General features: G+C 30.6%; 3 protein-coding genes and 1 long non-coding RNA gene across 11 annotated transcripts; 2 read left to right on the top strand and 2 right to left on the bottom strand.

The window, feature by feature from the left end:
* Positions 1-5: 5 nt before the first annotated feature.
* On the bottom strand, positions 6-2964 carry LOC126918071 (uncharacterized). 4 transcript variants are annotated; one of them, XR_007711198.1, is made up of 3 exons: positions 1862-2124; positions 1175-1689; positions 6-114 (listed from the first exon to the last, which is right to left on the bottom strand). It is a non-coding gene; the product is annotated as an uncharacterized LOC126918071 (long non-coding RNA). The 4 variants fall into 4 exon arrangements; XR_007711200.1 differs by having other exon boundaries at positions 1175-1608; positions 1862-2111; XR_007711199.1 differs by lacking the exon at positions 1862-2124 and having other exon boundaries at positions 1175-1355; positions 1454-1468.
* Positions 2965-3325: 361 nt separating this feature from the next.
* Positions 3326-8158, top strand: LOC126918039 (integral membrane protein GPR155). Of its 4 annotated transcripts, XM_050725610.1 has the most exons (12): positions 3782-4005; positions 4196-4365; positions 4440-4563; positions 4648-4937; positions 5010-5821; positions 5896-5963; positions 6033-6179; positions 6273-6412; positions 6503-6671; positions 6739-6904; positions 6967-7153; positions 7243-8158. In XM_050725610.1, exons 3-12 carry the CDS (start codon positions 4463-4465, stop codon positions 7554-7556), a joined length of 2394 nt encoding a protein of 797 aa, XP_050581567.1. In that variant the 5' UTR covers positions 3782-4005; positions 4196-4365; positions 4440-4462; the 3' UTR covers positions 7557-8158. The 4 variants fall into 4 exon arrangements, with proteins under 4 accessions (XP_050581568.1, XP_050581570.1, XP_050581567.1 ...); XM_050725611.1 differs by lacking the exons at positions 3782-4005; positions 4196-4365 and adding an exon at positions 3326-3350; XM_050725613.1 differs by having other exon boundaries at positions 3778-4005; positions 6967-7372.
* Positions 8054-9573, bottom strand: LOC126918063 (elongator complex protein 5). Its single transcript, XM_050725660.1, has 2 exons — positions 9221-9573; positions 8054-9002 (listed from the first exon to the last, which is right to left on the bottom strand). The coding sequence occupies exons 1-2, from the start codon at positions 9279-9281 to the stop codon at positions 8200-8202; spliced, it is 864 nt and encodes a 287-aa protein (XP_050581617.1). The 5' UTR covers positions 9282-9573; the 3' UTR covers positions 8054-8199.
* A 186-nt stretch (positions 9574-9759) lies between these two features.
* LOC126918045 (nuclear receptor-binding protein homolog) lies at positions 9760-16788 on the top strand. Of its 2 annotated transcripts, XM_050725624.1 has the most exons (11): positions 9761-10301; positions 11229-11315; positions 11808-12032; positions 12108-12238; positions 12344-12438; positions 14530-14613; positions 14700-14987; positions 15176-15335; positions 15434-15620; positions 15707-15826; positions 15894-16788. In XM_050725624.1, the coding sequence occupies exons 1-11, from the start codon at positions 10173-10175 to the stop codon at positions 16197-16199; spliced, it is 1812 nt and encodes a 603-aa protein (XP_050581581.1). In that variant the 5' UTR covers positions 9761-10172; the 3' UTR covers positions 16200-16788. The 2 variants fall into 2 exon arrangements, with proteins under 2 accessions (XP_050581582.1, XP_050581581.1); XM_050725625.1 differs by lacking the exon at positions 11229-11315 and having other exon boundaries at positions 9760-10301.
* The last annotated feature ends 668 nt before the right edge of the window (positions 16789-17456 follow it).

Below are 17456 nucleotides of genomic sequence, written 5' to 3'. Positions count from 1 at the left end.
AACTCGGCCATTCACTTCCCCAACGGCCCACTGTTGGCACAAAGCCATGCTCATCCCTGCAGCTGCTTATTGGCTCTACAGGGCTCTCTCCGTGTTTTATAATCTTCTCTCGCTCTGTAAATATAGTTTCTTAAAATTATTCATATAGTAACAGTAAGCATTTGTTTTTCAATAGTCATGTTATTCAAAACTTCATACAAGTAATTTATCACTTCGAATAAAAGATAATTAAAAATTAAAATGTATAAAAAGTATGGTATTTGCGTTGCACATCCATAAGTGTAAAACCATCCTTTTCAATCAATACGAGTTACGATTTACTTGATGTAATTACTATTTCTATTGATAAATATATTTACCATATGTCCATTGCTATTTAAGCACACGAATTAGTACAATGCCGTATGACAAAATTTGCGAAATAAATGCAGAGAAGCGGATCGGAGTTGTCGTTGGCTTGATATCCAACATGGCGACAGTATATACGCATGGTGAATCAATACACGACCAAATAGATATGTAGCATGCCACGTGTCTACTATGACTTTCGTCACAGTGTTACCGTTCGCGTTAGTACACTAATTTTCACTTACTAACTTCGAAAAAAAAAAATTATCAATGATGACAAAGCACTGAATATTTATTAAAGAAAATATGTAAATATATTTGACCTTTAGTATGTAATATGCTTCAAGTTGATTCAAAACAGATTAATAAGTACAATCAAAATAATTACGTAAGAGCGAAAAAATATACATTTATTCGATACATTTTTCTTGTAATTTCAAAAAGAAAAATTTCAGGTATATTCTAAAAATAACGATGTGGCAGGCATAAATTCCATTGACGCCAAAACATTGATGTTTACATTTTTTCGCATTCTGTAGTTTGTGGCTTACGTGATATATTATTTATACCAAAATAATATCTTGTTTGTAATTTATTACGTCATTAAATACACTGACTTAGGTTACAAACGTGTAATGTTGGTAGGTGAAAGGCATTTCCCTCCTGAACTAGGGCACACAAGATGTTTCAAGTATGCATACATGAATTATTTTTTACCAGTTAATCGTTTTATTTTATAAAATAAACAGTAATTACATCTTTCGATTTAGAACCTTCAATAAGCAAAAAGAAAGAAAGGGAGGTCAAAATAAACCACAAAACTTACCCATACAATGAGCGCACCAAACAAACAAAAACTTTCCCTGCTCGGAAGCTTGACACAATTCTCACGTCCGAAGTCGAAGCAGAACTGGGTGGTGGAATGTGCGCTGAAGATTATATACGTTCAGGTCTCTCCTCTCCACCTTACCTCTCTTACAAGTCTTTGATAATTCACCACGTGATCGCTATCCATGTACAGTTTAGAAGACGTAGTTGCGTGTTTTCTTTCTTATTATAAACAAATCAAAAAACTGATTTTTCTTGTCTAGCAATTAAACGATACCATCTTACGTTACTTCCGATTCTCGTATTACATCCGATCGCATTTTATACATCCGATAAATGTGTTTCCATATTGTTATTGTAATTATTCAAAGTTTGCGCAGATCCTCAAATTGTACATTCTATGAATTTAACAAATTTTCAAAATGGTGAATACTAACGCATAAAACAAAAGAGGATGAGATTAGTCATAGGGAAATTCATCTCTGATATGATTGGCCAGACAACATTATGCTTCTGAAAATTATACCCTTTTCCAGTTATTCAGCTATTGAAGCCTTACGTCAGCTCCGCTTGATTTGAACATTATGATAAATAACTATTGTATTTTATGGAACGCTAACATAATTAGTAGGATTTCCAAGAAAGAAAAGGACCAAATGGACACAAAGTCAAGGATTGGTCTTACCTTTTGTTTGCTCGTGTGTGTGTACACACGCACGCGCGCGCGCGCACGCACCACACATATAACATATTTTTTTTCAAATGACCTTGAACCGGTATTTCCAAGTACTGAGCTTTCTTTTTGTGTGGAATTCTTATCGCGATGGAACTGATATAATGTAGAAAAGGCAAACGCTGTTTTGATGAATCAGCTGACGTCACATGAAGGCAGACATACACGAATACACACATATATAGATCTGTATTTGATCACATACACGCGAATACACGAAATCTGTACATATACACGTAGACAAATTAATACATAGTCATACGCTATCTATCGACCACGTGATTATAATGTGATCCGATGTCTGTTTCGATGAAGCGAAATTACTACGCAGTTATATTATTTATTCGAGAAAATTGGAAAAAACCAACTGCTTTATTGGCACAATCTGTTAAACAGCGACTTCGTTTTTTCATTTCCAATTCTAAGCTTATAGAAAAACTGTTGCGTACATCGTACGCAAAAGTTATACAACTATATGACATTTTTGTTAACATAATATATTATAAATATTACAATATTTTTATATTGAATGTTATTGTTTTCCCAATCATGATTTGGAAAATGTTCATGTTTGAATAATTTCGTGTTATGAATGAGTCAAGTATTTCCATGAATTTCCGTAACTAAGCAAAGTAGCTATACATATACATACTTGCGTAAATTTTTATATATATATAAAGATTTACGCAAGTATATATATAGCAGATTTCTGTTAATCTTTTAATCGGTAGACAATGAATAAATACATCGATTTGAGAAATATTTATCAAACGTTTCTGTTTCTGTTTATGGTGGAACAGCTTTATTGCGCAATATTATAAGAATGTATGATTCATGGAGGTCAGTGACGTAAAGATATACATATTTCACTGGCAATTTAAACACTGCATTGCTGTATAAAAGCAAGTTCAACATACTAATACAAATATCAATAAAAAAAGAAATAATCTAATTTTCTAGGATTAACATCAATTAAAATAAATGTTCTTGCTTTATTAATGTTTTATTTATTTGTTATTTAATTGAGATTTGTAAAATTGCAATTATTTATTGCATTTTTTCAGATAATGTCTATTATGTATTATTTAAGTTCGAAATCTATTACAATTATATAGTATATATATATAAAAATAGTATATGTATATATAAAAATAGATATGTATATATATTTTTTCCGATAATTTAACGATAACCTGTTAGTCGTAATTCTGTACAGACAGTACTGCACCATTTAATTGATGCAACCAACTAGAAATATTTCGACATAGAACTGACACGAGGCTATTTTCTTATCACATTTATTTTGCGTCTCATTATTGGGGAATTTGCGCAAAATATGTATATTTTCTAGACGCTTACAATTTTCTAGATACGTAATATATAATTACGAGTATTATATGAAATATGAGAATTACATTTTCTACTGATTACATGTAACACGGTATGTATCTGTTTTCTAAATTTATATCAGGCGCACATGAGTTTGCTATCAATTAATGAATTTTCGTTCTTGAATATTGATAAAAGATATCAGGACTTTTGTTTTATCAAAATTTATCAAACTTAAATTCATTAATGCGTATACAGTGATAAATAATAAAACTAAATGACGATTACGATTTATATAACGATTATATTTATGATTGTATAATTTTATAATATCTATGTTAATTTTGAATACATTTCAAAGCGATTTTACTTAACAGCATAACGTTGTTATAGATACAAATAAAATTCCCGTATTTTAAAACTATAATTTAAAATTTGAAATCAAACATTTTCGTGCAACGAGTCCGATGTTTTGTTCGAAGCACGTGATATAGGTAAACCAATCACATGATTTAGCTAGAGATATCGATGTTGTATTCGGGTTCATAAGATTAAAAATTGCCTATACACGTAATGCATATAGAGTATTATAAATGTTTTGTCGATATGAACTTGCATAATATATTTTTATTGTATTAAACAACGCTGATATCTTTCATTATATCTCTGAAGAGTTTTCTACTTGTTTTTCATACATACTTTTGACTTTATATTATAAACGAAGGATATAATAAATATTGAACGTGATTGGATGTTAATATTTTTGCGTGAGCAAAAATTTATATATTTTTCAGATTGTATTGTTATATTGTAGACTATGATGTACTGTCGTTTTTAGTACTCTAAAACAATAAATCTTTTAGTTCTTTTATTTCTTTGTAATGTTTAATAACTTGATATTTATGAACATATGGGTATCATTATTCTAGAAGTACATTTAAAATCTTTTTATTTCAGTCAGTGAAAGAAATAATATAGTGTGAATAGAGATGAAGTTGATATGGGGTTAATGCTACATATTTTTTTGTGTATATGTCCTTCTTGCGACAATAACAATGTTATATTAGAAAGATGACAATATCTGTATTAAAAACAATTATAATATAAATATATATATATGCTAAAAAGTAATTTATCTTTTTTCATTTCTTTTTGATATTTTTCACATGTACATCTAAATTAAATTATTCTATATTTCCAGGAATTTAAAAAGCAGCATTAGTCATGTCTGTACTGGAAGAGACTCAAATTTCAACAATGAGAGTTGAACCAATAGATAATTTATATCTTGCTCTGATACAGTGTTTTGCTATTATATTATGCGGGTGAATTTTTTGTAACTATTTAATCTTTAAATTTTTATCATATGAATTTTAAGATGTATATAAATAAATTGCTTGTTTTTTTAGATATATTGCAGGAAGATTTGATGTTATCACTAAAATAGAAGGAAATGGGCTAAATACTTTTGTAGGAAAGTTTGCTCTACCTTCTTTAATTTTCATGTCTTTGGCAAAGCTTGATTTTAGTCTAGTAAACTGGAAATTCCTTCTTGCTGTATTGATAGCTAAAAGTTGTGTATTTCTTGTTGTTCTTGGTATATCTCTTGTTATTAAAAGACCATCAAATCCAGGTTGTGCTGCACTTTTTGCAATATTTACCACACAGAGTAATGATTTTGCTATTGGATATCCTATGAGTAAGTAAATTAAAAATCATTCTTAATATAGTTTAAAGTAATCTATATGCTAAAAATAATATATTTTTATAGTTCAAGCACTGTATGAACAAACACATCCTGAATATGCTGCTTATTTATACTTAATGGCACCTATATCATTGGCTATTTTAAATCCAATTGGTTTTGTATTATTAGAAATTGGTAAACGTTCTGGTGAAAATCATAGAAGTTATAGAGACATGGTTTGTTCTATTGTAAAAGGAATTGCACTAAATCCAGTACTTGTTATGACTGTTCTTGGTATTCTTGGTAATCTTGTCTTCGGTCATTTAGTACCTGCTATATTAGCAACTGTGCTTGATGTATTTGGTAATGCTTTTTCTGCAAGTGCTCTTTTATTGTTGGGATTAATGATGGTTGGAAAAGTACACAAATTGAAAGGCACAGCTCTTGTAATACCAGGTATATTGATATCAGTAAAATTGCTGGTACTTCCTTTGGTCATAAGAGAATCTATTATTCTCTTAAATGCTGGTGAGAATGCTACAGATACTCAAGATCTAAGTACTTATGGATTTCTGTATGGAACTATTCCTACAGCACCAGCCTTATTTATTTTCACTCTTCGATATAATATTGAAATTGATTTGATTGCATCAGCAATGGTTGCTTGTACTTTTTTATCTGCTCCACTAATGTTTGTATCAGCAAAATTAATCGATGCTGTTTCTACTGGAGTTAGTCCGAAAAATTATGCATACCAACTGAATATATTTTCTTTCGATGTAAGCATTGCTTCAATAACAGTTTGTACATGGTTAATTATTTGTCTAATTGGATTAAGAAGAAAAAAATATAAATGCGTCACTCATAAATGTACACTTTGTATAGTAATTGCACAGGTTTGTATCAAATTGTATTAATTTAGAATTTATGCCAGTTATAGTTGAGATTTATACAACAATTATGATTTTAGCTAATTACAGCTATAGGTGTTATAATATGGACCAAACTTGAACCTGATAATACTGGTTCAATTTTATGGTAATTTATTCCACTATTTACTTTGATTTAATTTAATTCTTGTGTTATTTTGACTATGATTTATTATAGGTATATCCAGTTTATTTTAATTACTGTGGGAGTATATGCAAGTCGTATGTGGACTGTAGCAATAGCTGCAACCTTATTATACTTAAGTTCCCGTTCTCTGGATTTTGTTTGCAATATTCAAAGATGGTTTTACCCTATTGGATGGGGGTATGATGAATACTTCTATTTTTATATATAATATCGAAAAGAAAGAAAATGATCAATAATATACTCATATATCATATCAATAATATATTTCAGAATTCCACTTTTAATAGCAATTATAATGTGCAGTACTATGTCTCCAAGGGAGTCTGAACTTGAGTTCAGAAATCCAAATTTTCAACTTGGTACAGTTCAAGCTGCAATTTCTACTTCTATATTAACATTCTGTTTTATTGGTAGGTATGTAATATACGATGCACGAAATAAAACAATATTCTTTATTATTTAAAACAATAATATTCTTTATTATCGCATTTTTTTTATAGTAACAATGGGCTGTTTAGTCTTACAGCAGAGCTACCAGCGTCGTAACATTTCAGCATCTTATTCTAATTTAACGAATAATATCGAAAATTCCAATAATGACACTAATAATGACGAAAGACGCGTAGTAGATGTTGAAGATCTGATTTCTTCAAATTCTCATCTTCCAATGTAAGTAAATTGTATAAAAAATAAAGCTAATAAAATTTTGTTTTAATTAATATTTTGATATTGTTAGCATCGGCTGTGAATATACACATGGTTGTCCAAATGGTACATGTAGCAGCAACAATAACGAAATTGATGATTGCGAATTATATATAGACATTGAGAATGAAAGAAACGATCCTCAGTTTTTACGACATCTTGTATTTGTTATTTTACTTCTATGTTCCATGTTCATTGTAAGTATATGACAGAATACTTGAAAATATTACAAGATTATAATTTACTATAATTATTTTAGGGTTTATCCATATCAATCGGAACATTATTAATGGAACAGTTGACTGGAATTTACGCAGAATTAGCATTTTTGGATGTTGCCTTAAATTTTGGCCAGTCATTAATCGTATTTGCTATTTTTGGATTAGATACTGGTCTTGGTAAATTAGGATGTTGGCTGCAGAAAATGTGTCGTAAATGGCGCACTGGTATTGCTATATTCTTATATTCATTTTATTGTATTTTTATATTTAAAAAGTTTCATAATTCAAATGCAGACTATATTTTGCATTTATAGAGAAAGAACTGCAGCTTCCCCCTGAAGATACATTAAGTCCCGAAGTGAGAGCTATTAGGGATCAGTTTAATCGTTGCCATTTGGCTGAATGTCGTGCTCGTATAGCTATATGTCGTAGACGCTTATTAAAGATATACAAAGGTGTTTTTACTGGAACTGATTTAGTTAATTGGTTGCTTGAAGCAAATGTTGCACAAACTAGAGAAGAAGCTGTTCAATACGGTCGTAGTTTATTAGAAAGTAGGGTTTTGCAGCATATCGACGGCACTTATCATTTTTGTGATCAAAACTTACTTTATACTTTTAATGGTTAATTGTAATATCTGGATCAAGTCTCATAAAAAGACTATTTTTGCAGTTCTGATTAAATATATTATTGAATATTAATTTCTTTTAAATTGGAATATCTTTGTAAACTATATTTATTTAATGTATTATTTAAAATATCTCGATATTTATTTTAACTTATATGTAAAACTTTTTTATTTTATTAAATTATGAAATTATTGTCTGGAATTTATTGTACAGAATTTTATTTGTATCTGGCTATGCTTTCTTTGTTATTTAGTTACGAATCTCGTATATATGTTTCATTGTCTAATCAAAATGCTGCAAAACAAAGTAATACAATAACAATATGGTAATTAATTGAATTAAATGCCAAAGATGAATAGTAATATTTAATATCCTATTTTTAAATATTAGTATTGTATGCAGTATTGACTTTTTAATATGAAACAATACTTTAGAATATCTGTATTTTTTTTACAGAATTGTTATGAGGTTTATTGTTAATAATTTTAAAAAACGCTACGTTAATAAAAAATTTTATTATGTCAACAAAATATTATATATTATGCAATATGAACTGTAACAAAGTGTAAAATGAATATAAAATAAACATCTTTGCTTGGAACATTATCATTATCTTTTCTAATGTAATATTTTATACACGAGTTAGAAACATAAATCATCATCTGGATCTTCCTCATCAAAATCATCTATATCCTCTGGATGATAGTGAATTCTAGATGTATTTGTTGTATTTGTATTAGCCGTGTATGGCAACACTACTTCTTTTCTCTGTTTCATTTCATTTTCATTTATTTCTATTCTGAATGAAGACTCAATTTTTAACTTAGGGTTTTCATATACTGAATGTGACTTTTTACTTTGTCCAAGCTTCTTTGACTCAATTTCATAAGATGTACTATTTTGGCTTACTGTTTCCTGTTGTTTTAAAATTCCCCCACCCACTTTGCGATGCATAAACTCTACTATATAATTAATATTGTTATTTGTTATCATACCAGAAAATTTTTGTATCTTTACATATGTACTTCCTAATGTTTCGATGTAAGATACTTTATCTTGTACAAAATCTCGTCTATAAATACAAATTACTCGTGACACATCTTTGCTTAACTTCTGTAAAAACCACATAGCCCTTGATAGGCCGACAAATAAGATTAATGATGTCAAGCAATCAATGACTACTGTAGATTTTGTGTCTATAGTTTTTAAGATATGTTTTAGATTATAAAAATCCTTATCACTTATAGCACTTATATCAAATCCATTATTAATATTAACTGTATAATAATCAAAGATATTTACATTAGTTGATGCAAAATATTCACATTGGTATGAAGATTTTGGATTAGAGAATAATAACAGATTGAAAATACAATTAGAATTTTTTTCTTTTAATACGCGTATCCATCCTGTGACCAATTTTCTAGCATACATCGCATTCACTCCTGAAATATATAAATATGTATACATACATGTACAATATCTGTTTAATTACGGTTATATGAACTTCATGAAAACAAATCAAATAGAACAGTTCATACGATAGGAGTTTATGTATATTATGTATATTAATCTAATACTAATTATAATTTCATTCAATAAATGGAATTCTACTGTACATCTAAAATAAACTATAGTTTTATGAAGTATTTTGCTTACTCACCTTCATCAAGGACGATTAATTTTGTGCCCTCTAATAAAGGTAATGTTTTTATAGATGTCATTGTGTTAATTGCACCTATTAGATTACAAATAGAATCATTTAGCAAATAAACAATAATCACGCAGTAGACACGCGTGCGTCACATTATAAAGTACGACAAATAATTCCAATCCAAAATACTATTCAAAATCTAATTTTACGACTGAAAGTTACTGTTTGTTTAGTTCAAGACATTCGTCATATTTAAGTAAATCTCAAATCACGCTTTCCTAACCTTAAAGCAATTCAATGTTTTGTTTCCTATTTCCTATTCATATCGCGTAGGAATTGTATGTACAGGAACTATGTGATAACATAGAAGAACACATGTACCTTGAAATTTGAACACGTGATTCGGTAAATATTATCTGGAAATTATCTTGAACGAGATCAGAAAATTGGTCGTCGAGGCGACGATTGACAGATGTCGCTGTTACTGGCACCGAAAAGGGTGCGGTACACGCTAATCGCCATACTGGGCGAACGTGACCGAAGACAGAGCGAAAATGAATACTAGAGTGTGTGTCAGATCGAAGCTATTTTGCTCATAACAGAGGTTTTATTTTGACAGTGTGATTCACGAATGGTCCTCGCGATGTACCGATACACCGGCTAAGTCCTAAGGGAAACCGAAAAGCGTCGATCCGTGCGCGTGACTGCGTAAGATCAGAAATATCGTAGCTTTCCTTGCAACTCGGGTTGTCGCGCTGCATGTGTCATTGTGAGTGCTAAAGGTGTATTACAGCACCGAGAGGCTCTGTTCTCTCCTGTAACATTTAGGTGCGTATCATCGACAGTGCATACTAGCAGCGGAACAGATGCGATATTGAGGTAAATCCTTGGAATTACCACCGATGAATTTGGCCGCGTTGTGCTCTGTTCGGTGCTGCTCCTTCAACTAATCGCGTGTGTGATGCCCGGGAGTCGCTCCAGCACGGACCCAGAGCACAAGTCACCGCGGGAAAGTGGTGAAGATTCGGAAGATGAGAGTGAAATCCTGGAGGAGAGCCCCTGCGGGCGGTGGCTCAAACGTCGGGAAGAGGTACGATTCATCTTTTATAATATACTCACATCTATGTGTTTACATCTTGTTTACATTTTGTTTATTTACTTGGTTGGGATTTTGTTCTGATTAATATGGTTTCAAACATATTTGGTCTATATATGTTCTTGTTGGAACCATAATTGTATTATCTCTATATGAGAAATGTGACGAAGGAAGTCTCTTGTGATACATTTTGTCTCGGCATTGATTCCAATTTGGTTAGACTATTGGGACATTTGTATACAAATAAATCAGAGTAAACAGTGAAATATGGATGTAGTTTATGCAATTCTTTTCTATGTCATATAACAATATATTTTGAGATTTCATATATTAATATGGTAGGTAACAAAAAGATATTATTAAATATTCCTTCAGAGGAAATCAAAAATCTAACAGCTATAAGCTATTTTTCTTATAATCTAGCTTAGTACTTGTTTCATTCGAGGCTGGAAAAAGTAAGCTAAAGCCAAATTGTGTTTAATTTATTGTATAATTGTGTTTAATATATATATACATATATTATACATGCATTACACATGTATACATATATTATAAAATTAGCTCATTATGTCATAAAATTACTAAATATATTGCTTGAAATGTATTATACAAAAATATCTTCAAGCTTGGCAAACTAGTTTCTTCAAAATTTATGTAAACATTAAATGTTTTTGAATTTGTAAGTGTAAACTGATTTTCAACAATTTATTGTCACTAAGCTTTCAGCATCTGTGGTATTTTCTATTTTCATTCTAGAAACAAATCAGCATAGTTGGATCATTAACCAGGTGCATTTGCAAACCCGCTTTATTGTTCTATTTAAAGACTGAATATTCTTTTGTAAAACATAAATAACATTGAATAAAACGCAATGGAGATGTTTTATCTGTTTGATGTTCAATAACCATTATTTTATGTTAGGTATATGTAGGTTCCAAGTCCACGTTAGCCGAAGGCTCTACCTTTGGAGCAGCCAGAGGCAGTGAAAACGAAGTTACTGAAATGGAGGTATGTCTATTTAGAGAAAAATAGGCTATCTCTTTTGGTCTATGTACCTTTTCTATTAAAACTGTTCAATCAAAATGATATAACATAAATAGAGGATTTATCACTCAATATATTTTATTTGAATATAGCCCATTGTCGTAAATATTGAATTAGCTATCTCCCTTCCTTAAATTCTTTGCAAGGTCACATTGATGTAATGACATCAGGCATGAAATTGTTTGAGTTATGCTTAAGTAACTTAAAATGGATGATTGCAGTAATATATTCTGTCATTTCATAACCATAGACTCTTCAAATGTAATTTGTTAATAGCCTGTTTTTGTTTTTCTTTGTATAATTTTTGTATGTTGTAAATAGATATTAATATATATTTGTAAATGAAACTTGTAAATAAACTAACTTGATGTATTTGTGTAATTAGTTTATGTTTCATAAGTAATCATACATAAATGAAATAAAGTATTTTTGTAAATAATATTATTTTTTATTTAGGTGGAACAACGTGATGTACCAGGAATCGACTGTGCCTATTTGGCAATGGATACTGAGGAAGGAGTTGAAGTTGTTTGGAATGAGGTGCAATTTTCTGAAAGGAAGAACTTCAAAGCACAAGAAGAAAAGATACAGCTTGTATTTGAAAATCTTACACAGTTGGAACATCCTAATATTGTTAAATTTCATAGGTATTGGACAGATACCCATAATGATAAGCCTCGGGTATGTTATGAAAGAAAGGAGTTGAAGTTTAAATCAGCTTGAATATTAATTATGATGTTATTTATTATTTATTAGGTTATATTTATAACGGAGTATATGTCCTCTGGGTCTTTAAAACAGTTCCTAAAAAGAACAAAACGCAATGTGAAAAAATTACCCTTGCAAGCATGGAAGCGTTGGTGTACTCAAATACTTTCTGCATTGAGGTAACACATGATTCTTTATAGATATTATTTCTTAAGTAATAATGCTTATTTATTTATATATGTATATATTTCTGTTATATGCATTAATATCTTTGAATTTTTCAGTTATTTGCATTCCTGTTCACCTCCCATTATTCATGGAAATCTTACTTGTGACACTATATTTATTCAACATAATGGGCTTGTAAAAATTGGTTCAGGTAAGTAATTATTTAACAAAACAGAAAGAAAATTCTATTCTATGAGACACATTTTGTGTCCAAAAAGTACAGTCTTAATGTTTCTGTACTTTGTACAGTGAAACACTCTGCTAGCAAGTACAAGATATTATATAGTTGCTCATAGGTATTCAAGAGAGCACTTATCCCTAAATGAAACTATTTAACATATATTGGAATAAGAGTTTGCAAGGCACCTCCCCTTTTTTATTCACAGGACTATATGAGAGGCTTATAGTTTTGTTTCTCATAATTTTCATGGATGAAAACTATAAATCACAATATAGGATTAATATAATATATATATATATATATATAAAATCGACCAACCACTGATGTTGAAATAACAACTGTGAGCTAACTGATATTTATTTCATTCTTACATGGGGTACAAACACATAAAGTACGTATATTGCCATTACTGTGATTGCCTCCTCGGTACTCGTACTCGACAAGTCAATCGACAGTAATAAATAAGTTTTATACAGTTACTCAATTAATTTCTATTCAGCGTAATTTATAATATCGCGTGTTATTTAATAATTAAACTAAACGACGTGTAAACAATATACGCTGATATCCAAATGTTTTATCATAAGGCATAATTATGTGTGAAAGAATGTGTGATATAGTTATATATTGTGAAGAAAGTTTTACTCCATGCTATAAATTTAACATTATCCTAATTGGATTTTATAGTAAGATTAACGATATGAAAAAGATTATTCTTTAAATAAGCTTTAATGATAAATATATGTCAAAAAAGTGGGATATTATCTCTGCCGAATGTTCTTAACAACTTTCTATTTTAATTAGATTTATTTATTCAGAACCATTCCACATTATTGTTGTTACTGCGTTTATATTGTGATGTGATTTACCCTTTTCCTTTTCTCACTTGCTTATTTCCTTTTTTATCCTATCTATTAGTAAAATAAATCTGTTAGAAAGATTGTGTATAAAGTACTGTTTACATATTAGGAGTAACTTGAGTCCTCGTTTTTAATTATAGCAAATAGGCTAATCTAGATAATGAAAAAAACACAGCAAAGTCTTCGAAGAGAGAGGAAGTACAATCGTACTTTCGCCCATCCAGAGGATAAAATCAACTGATAACGACGATTCTTCGGTTCTGGTGTAAATTGTGAAAAGACGGTGAATTTGAAGAAAATGCATTTGGCAGATAATCATCGACTATTGCCAGCTAAGTAATTTAGGCATATTGAGGTAAACATTCCTATTTATGTATATATATATGTATGTATGTGTATACATATATATACATATATCTACATCTTGATTATTGGTAGAGTGGTTCATATAAAATATTCAAAATTTATTTGATTTTAATATCCTTCATATCATTACATTGCACTTCTTCATCTCTTGGGTTATAATAACAAAGAAGGGCAAAGGGTCTAAGATGTCTCTTAGTCCTTCTGTGATCATTATCTAGCGCACGCATTTTTCATTGTGCTCTAATTTTTGTTGCATCCTTATTCACAAACAAGACAAATTCTACGAATTCCGTTTTGGTCCTTAAAAATGTAAAATAGAATTTCATCATGCTCAACGAAAGTGCCTCTTTTTGGAATATAAATTATCCAAGAACAAACTGTGTAAATTACTTTCTTGCTGATTGCTTGCGTTTCATTTATCTTGTTTTAATGCGCTACGTTTGATCCCCCTCAGAGGCACTTTCGTGCATAAGTATGTATATGCGAGAATTATTAACTGTATGAGGGCTCAAGTTACTTGTAGGATAATTTTTCAGTTACAACACAATTTTTCTAGCGGTTCATTAATCCACTTGTTATCATGGAGGTGGCGGGTATTCGAAAAGGTAAAAAGATAGTTACATTGCTGTAACTGTATTTGTTCTTTTCCTTTTCTTTTTTTTTTTTTTTTGTCTATTTTTGGGCAAATAAATACAAAGAATTCCTGCTACCTCGCAAAGAAAGTTTTTTAACTCATTGCTTGTTAAATACTTTCATACAAATATACATATTTTGTGAGTGCCTATCTGAAATATATTTTCTTAGAAATAACCATATGTTCTTCGTATCATTACAGTGGCTCCCGATGCGATTCATCATCATGTTAAAACATGTAGAGCAAACATGAAGAATATGCACTTTGTAGCGCCTGAATATGGAAGTAAGTGTATCAGATTATTGATAATCTCTTTATATATTATATGTTATTATACATGTTATTGCAATATACCTTGCTGTGTTTTTTAGACTCTGTAACCCCTGCCATTGATATTTATTCATTCGGAATGTGTGCTCTGGAAATGGCTGCATTGGAAATTCAGGGTAACGGTGATACCGGTACGATCGTGACCGAGGATAACGTTCGAAAAACTATAGAATCGTTAGATGATGCCCAGCAGAAAGATTTCATTCGAAAATGTCTTCAAGTAGACCCGCTCAGTAGACCAAGTGCAAGAGAGCTCCTTTTTCATCCTGTCTTATTTGAAGTGCATTCATTAAAATTACTTGCTGCTCATGCTTTGGTTAATTCAGCCAGTAAGTTCACTAATATCGCCATTATCTAATCTCTGTATTGTCTTGTACTTCAGAATTTATCATATATTCTAATTATAGGTATTATATTTTTTATAATAAAAAGTTATATAATGTAGTGGTTAGTCCTGTAAAAATAGAACGTTAAGTGGGATTTCTTAGAAATCAATTAATTTTCACAACTTTTTCAGCTAATATTTCAGAAACGATAACAGACGAAGTTTTGCAAAGGCTCTATGGTCCTGATACGGTAGTCGCAGAAATAAAATATCAAGGTCGACCACCGCAACAGATTCGGTTAAGTGATATTCCTGTTACAGAGAAGTTAGAAAAGTTCGTTGAAGATGTAAAGTAAGTATATTAAATAGTTTTACGACAAATGTATCGAAATGATTGCGTTTTTAACCTTATATCTATTCTTCAATCACATAAATTATTTGGGTCGACAGATATGGTATATATCCCTTGACAGCATTTATGGCGAAATTACCACCACCCGTTCGACCTCGGGCGATATCGCCCGAGGTTACTGAGTCGGTGAAATCTGTTACACCCGAACCGGTGGACGTGGAGTCTCGAAGAGTAGTTAATATGATGTGTAACGTTAAGCCTAGAGAAGAAAGTTGTGAATTACTTGTGAGTGATATAGCACAATGTGATGAGTTACCTAACGTCAACTGTCAAGTCTAGTTTGTGTTTTTTTACGCTGGTGTATTTTATAGATGACAATATTATTACGAATGGATGACAAAATGAATAGGCAATTGACATGTCCTGTGAGTCAATTAGATACTTCAATGCTTCTTGCGCAGGAGCTTGTACATTTTGGATTTATTAATGAGGTATTTATTTTATTAAATATTTTAAAAAAGGAGCACAACACAATTTCAAAATTACTATTTGTTATAGAATGATCGTGATAAAATAGCAAATTTAATCGAAGAGGCATTAAGGAGTTGTTTTAATAAGCAAATGATGACACCAGGGATGGTGTCATTAACAAATCTTCCCACCCAAACTACTTTATTGCTGCCTGGCCCAGAATTTCAATGCTTGCAACACTTTGATAATTCTATGTACAACGCGACAACATCTCATAGTGATAGTGTAATAACTAACCCGCTGCCAAAAACCTCAGGTTTCCCTGTGTCGAGTAACACGAACAGAAGTCACGATGAAATGGAACCACCGTTGAATGCCGAGAGCGGTAGTTAACTATCCAGGATATCTGGTAACTCAGTTCACTGTGCCACTTTGCACGCTCTATGTATAGACTGGCTATGTATTTTTATATTTAAGTAAACAGGAAGAAAGAATGGAATTAAATGATTAAAAGAAAACAGAAAAAAATAAAAAAAAGAAAAAAAAGAAAAAGGGTGCCGTGGCTAAAGCTTTAGGCTAAAAAATGTTAACGCGGTAGATTTGAACATATTTTATTTACAAACTGTTTCGTATGTTCGATATATAAAAAATATAATTTAATCGAATGATCGATATATTCTCTCCTTTTTTTTTCATTAAGTCATAAGATAGTTTTGAAAGAAGTAGGATATTTACATATTGGATAAATTTTAATCAAATAAATGTCATGGACGCGCTATACTACTTCAGTTGACTGTACAGCTCTAAAAGAAAAAAAATGCGAATATGTAGCAAGTACAGAATTGTAACTAGTTATCACGAATAATCGTAATAACCTGTTACTGGGTTGAAATAATAAAGGGCATTTTACTAGCGAATGTTTAAATTCGTCGACAAACGGAACGAATTATTTGAAATAATAAATGAAGCAAAAAAAAAAGAACTTTCTATCGTAAAGTGACCAAGATGTATCATAGAAACTTATTTTGTATATACAAGTTAATACAGATTAACTGAAAAACAAGATGAGGAGAAAACGGTATAATTATTAGATACGGAAGCATAACTCGATCGTACAGCAATGCGAAAATAATAAAAATAAAAACGATTATGAGCACCGCACTTGTTCCGCTTCGATATTCGATGTGTATTGTGGTTTGTCCCGACTCATACGAATCTTGTTTCTTTCGCTCACTAGAATGAAATAAAAAATAAAAATTGATATCTTGATTTGTTTGAAAAGATAAAAATAAGAAAAAGATAGTAGCGCGTATAACGTTCATAGAGTAGAACGTAATACATCGGTCGACTAAATACAATCTTTTTGTAATTTGTCTTTGTTCTTTTCTCTTTCTTTCTTTAATAAAAATCGGACACAGCCACGGCCCTTCTATACTTCGGTATTATTGATGTGATTAAACCAAGGTTATTAAATCTCGATAAAATTAGCTGAAATCCTTGTAAATAATTTATATTTTTAAGAAAATCTGTTGACACAGAAAACTAGTCATATAGGTATATTCGAGTGCTAACAAACTAACACCGACCTTATTATGTCTTTTTGCATTTATAACACATGCTTGGCCAAGAAATACTGCTCCGATTTCATAC

Source organism: Bombus affinis, chromosome 6, assembly GCF_024516045.1.
Source record: "Bombus affinis isolate iyBomAffi1 chromosome 6, iyBomAffi1.2, whole genome shotgun sequence".
In the NCBI taxonomy this organism is placed as follows: Eukaryota; Metazoa; Arthropoda; class Insecta; order Hymenoptera; family Apidae; genus Bombus; species Bombus affinis.
This window is presented reverse-complemented; position numbering and strand designations above follow the sequence as displayed.

What these genes read in the sequence shown, in the direction of transcription:
- LOC126918063 (XM_050725660.1), bottom strand. Translation starts at nt 9,281, where the DNA reads ATGACATCTATAAAAACATTACCTTTATTAGAGGGCACAAAATTAATC. An exon ending in ATTAATCGTCCTTGATGAAG is followed by an intron (nt 9,003 to 9,220) that starts GTGAGTAAGCAA and finishes TATATATTTCAG; the next exon opens with GAGTGAATGCGATGTATGCT.
- LOC126918045 (XM_050725624.1), top strand. Translation starts at nt 10,173, where the DNA reads ATGCCCGGGAGTCGCTCCAGCACGGACCCAGAGCACAAGTCACCGCGG. An exon ending in TGCTTTGGTTAATTCAGCCA is followed by an intron (nt 14,988 to 15,175) that starts GTAAGTTCACTA and finishes CAACTTTTTCAG; the next exon opens with CTAATATTTCAGAAACGATA. An exon ending in AAGAAAGTTGTGAATTACTT is followed by an intron (nt 15,621 to 15,706) that starts GTGAGTGATATA and finishes TGTATTTTATAG; the next exon opens with ATGACAATATTATTACGAAT.
- LOC126918039 (XM_050725611.1), top strand. Translation starts at nt 4,463, where the DNA reads ATGTCTGTACTGGAAGAGACTCAAATTTCAACAATGAGAGTTGAACCA. An exon ending in TTTGTATAGTAATTGCACAG is followed by an intron (nt 5,822 to 5,895) that starts GTTTGTATCAAA and finishes TTATGATTTTAG; the next exon opens with CTAATTACAGCTATAGGTGT. An exon ending in ATTAACATTCTGTTTTATTG is followed by an intron (nt 6,413 to 6,502) that starts GTAGGTATGTAA and finishes TTTTTTTTATAG; the next exon opens with TAACAATGGGCTGTTTAGTC.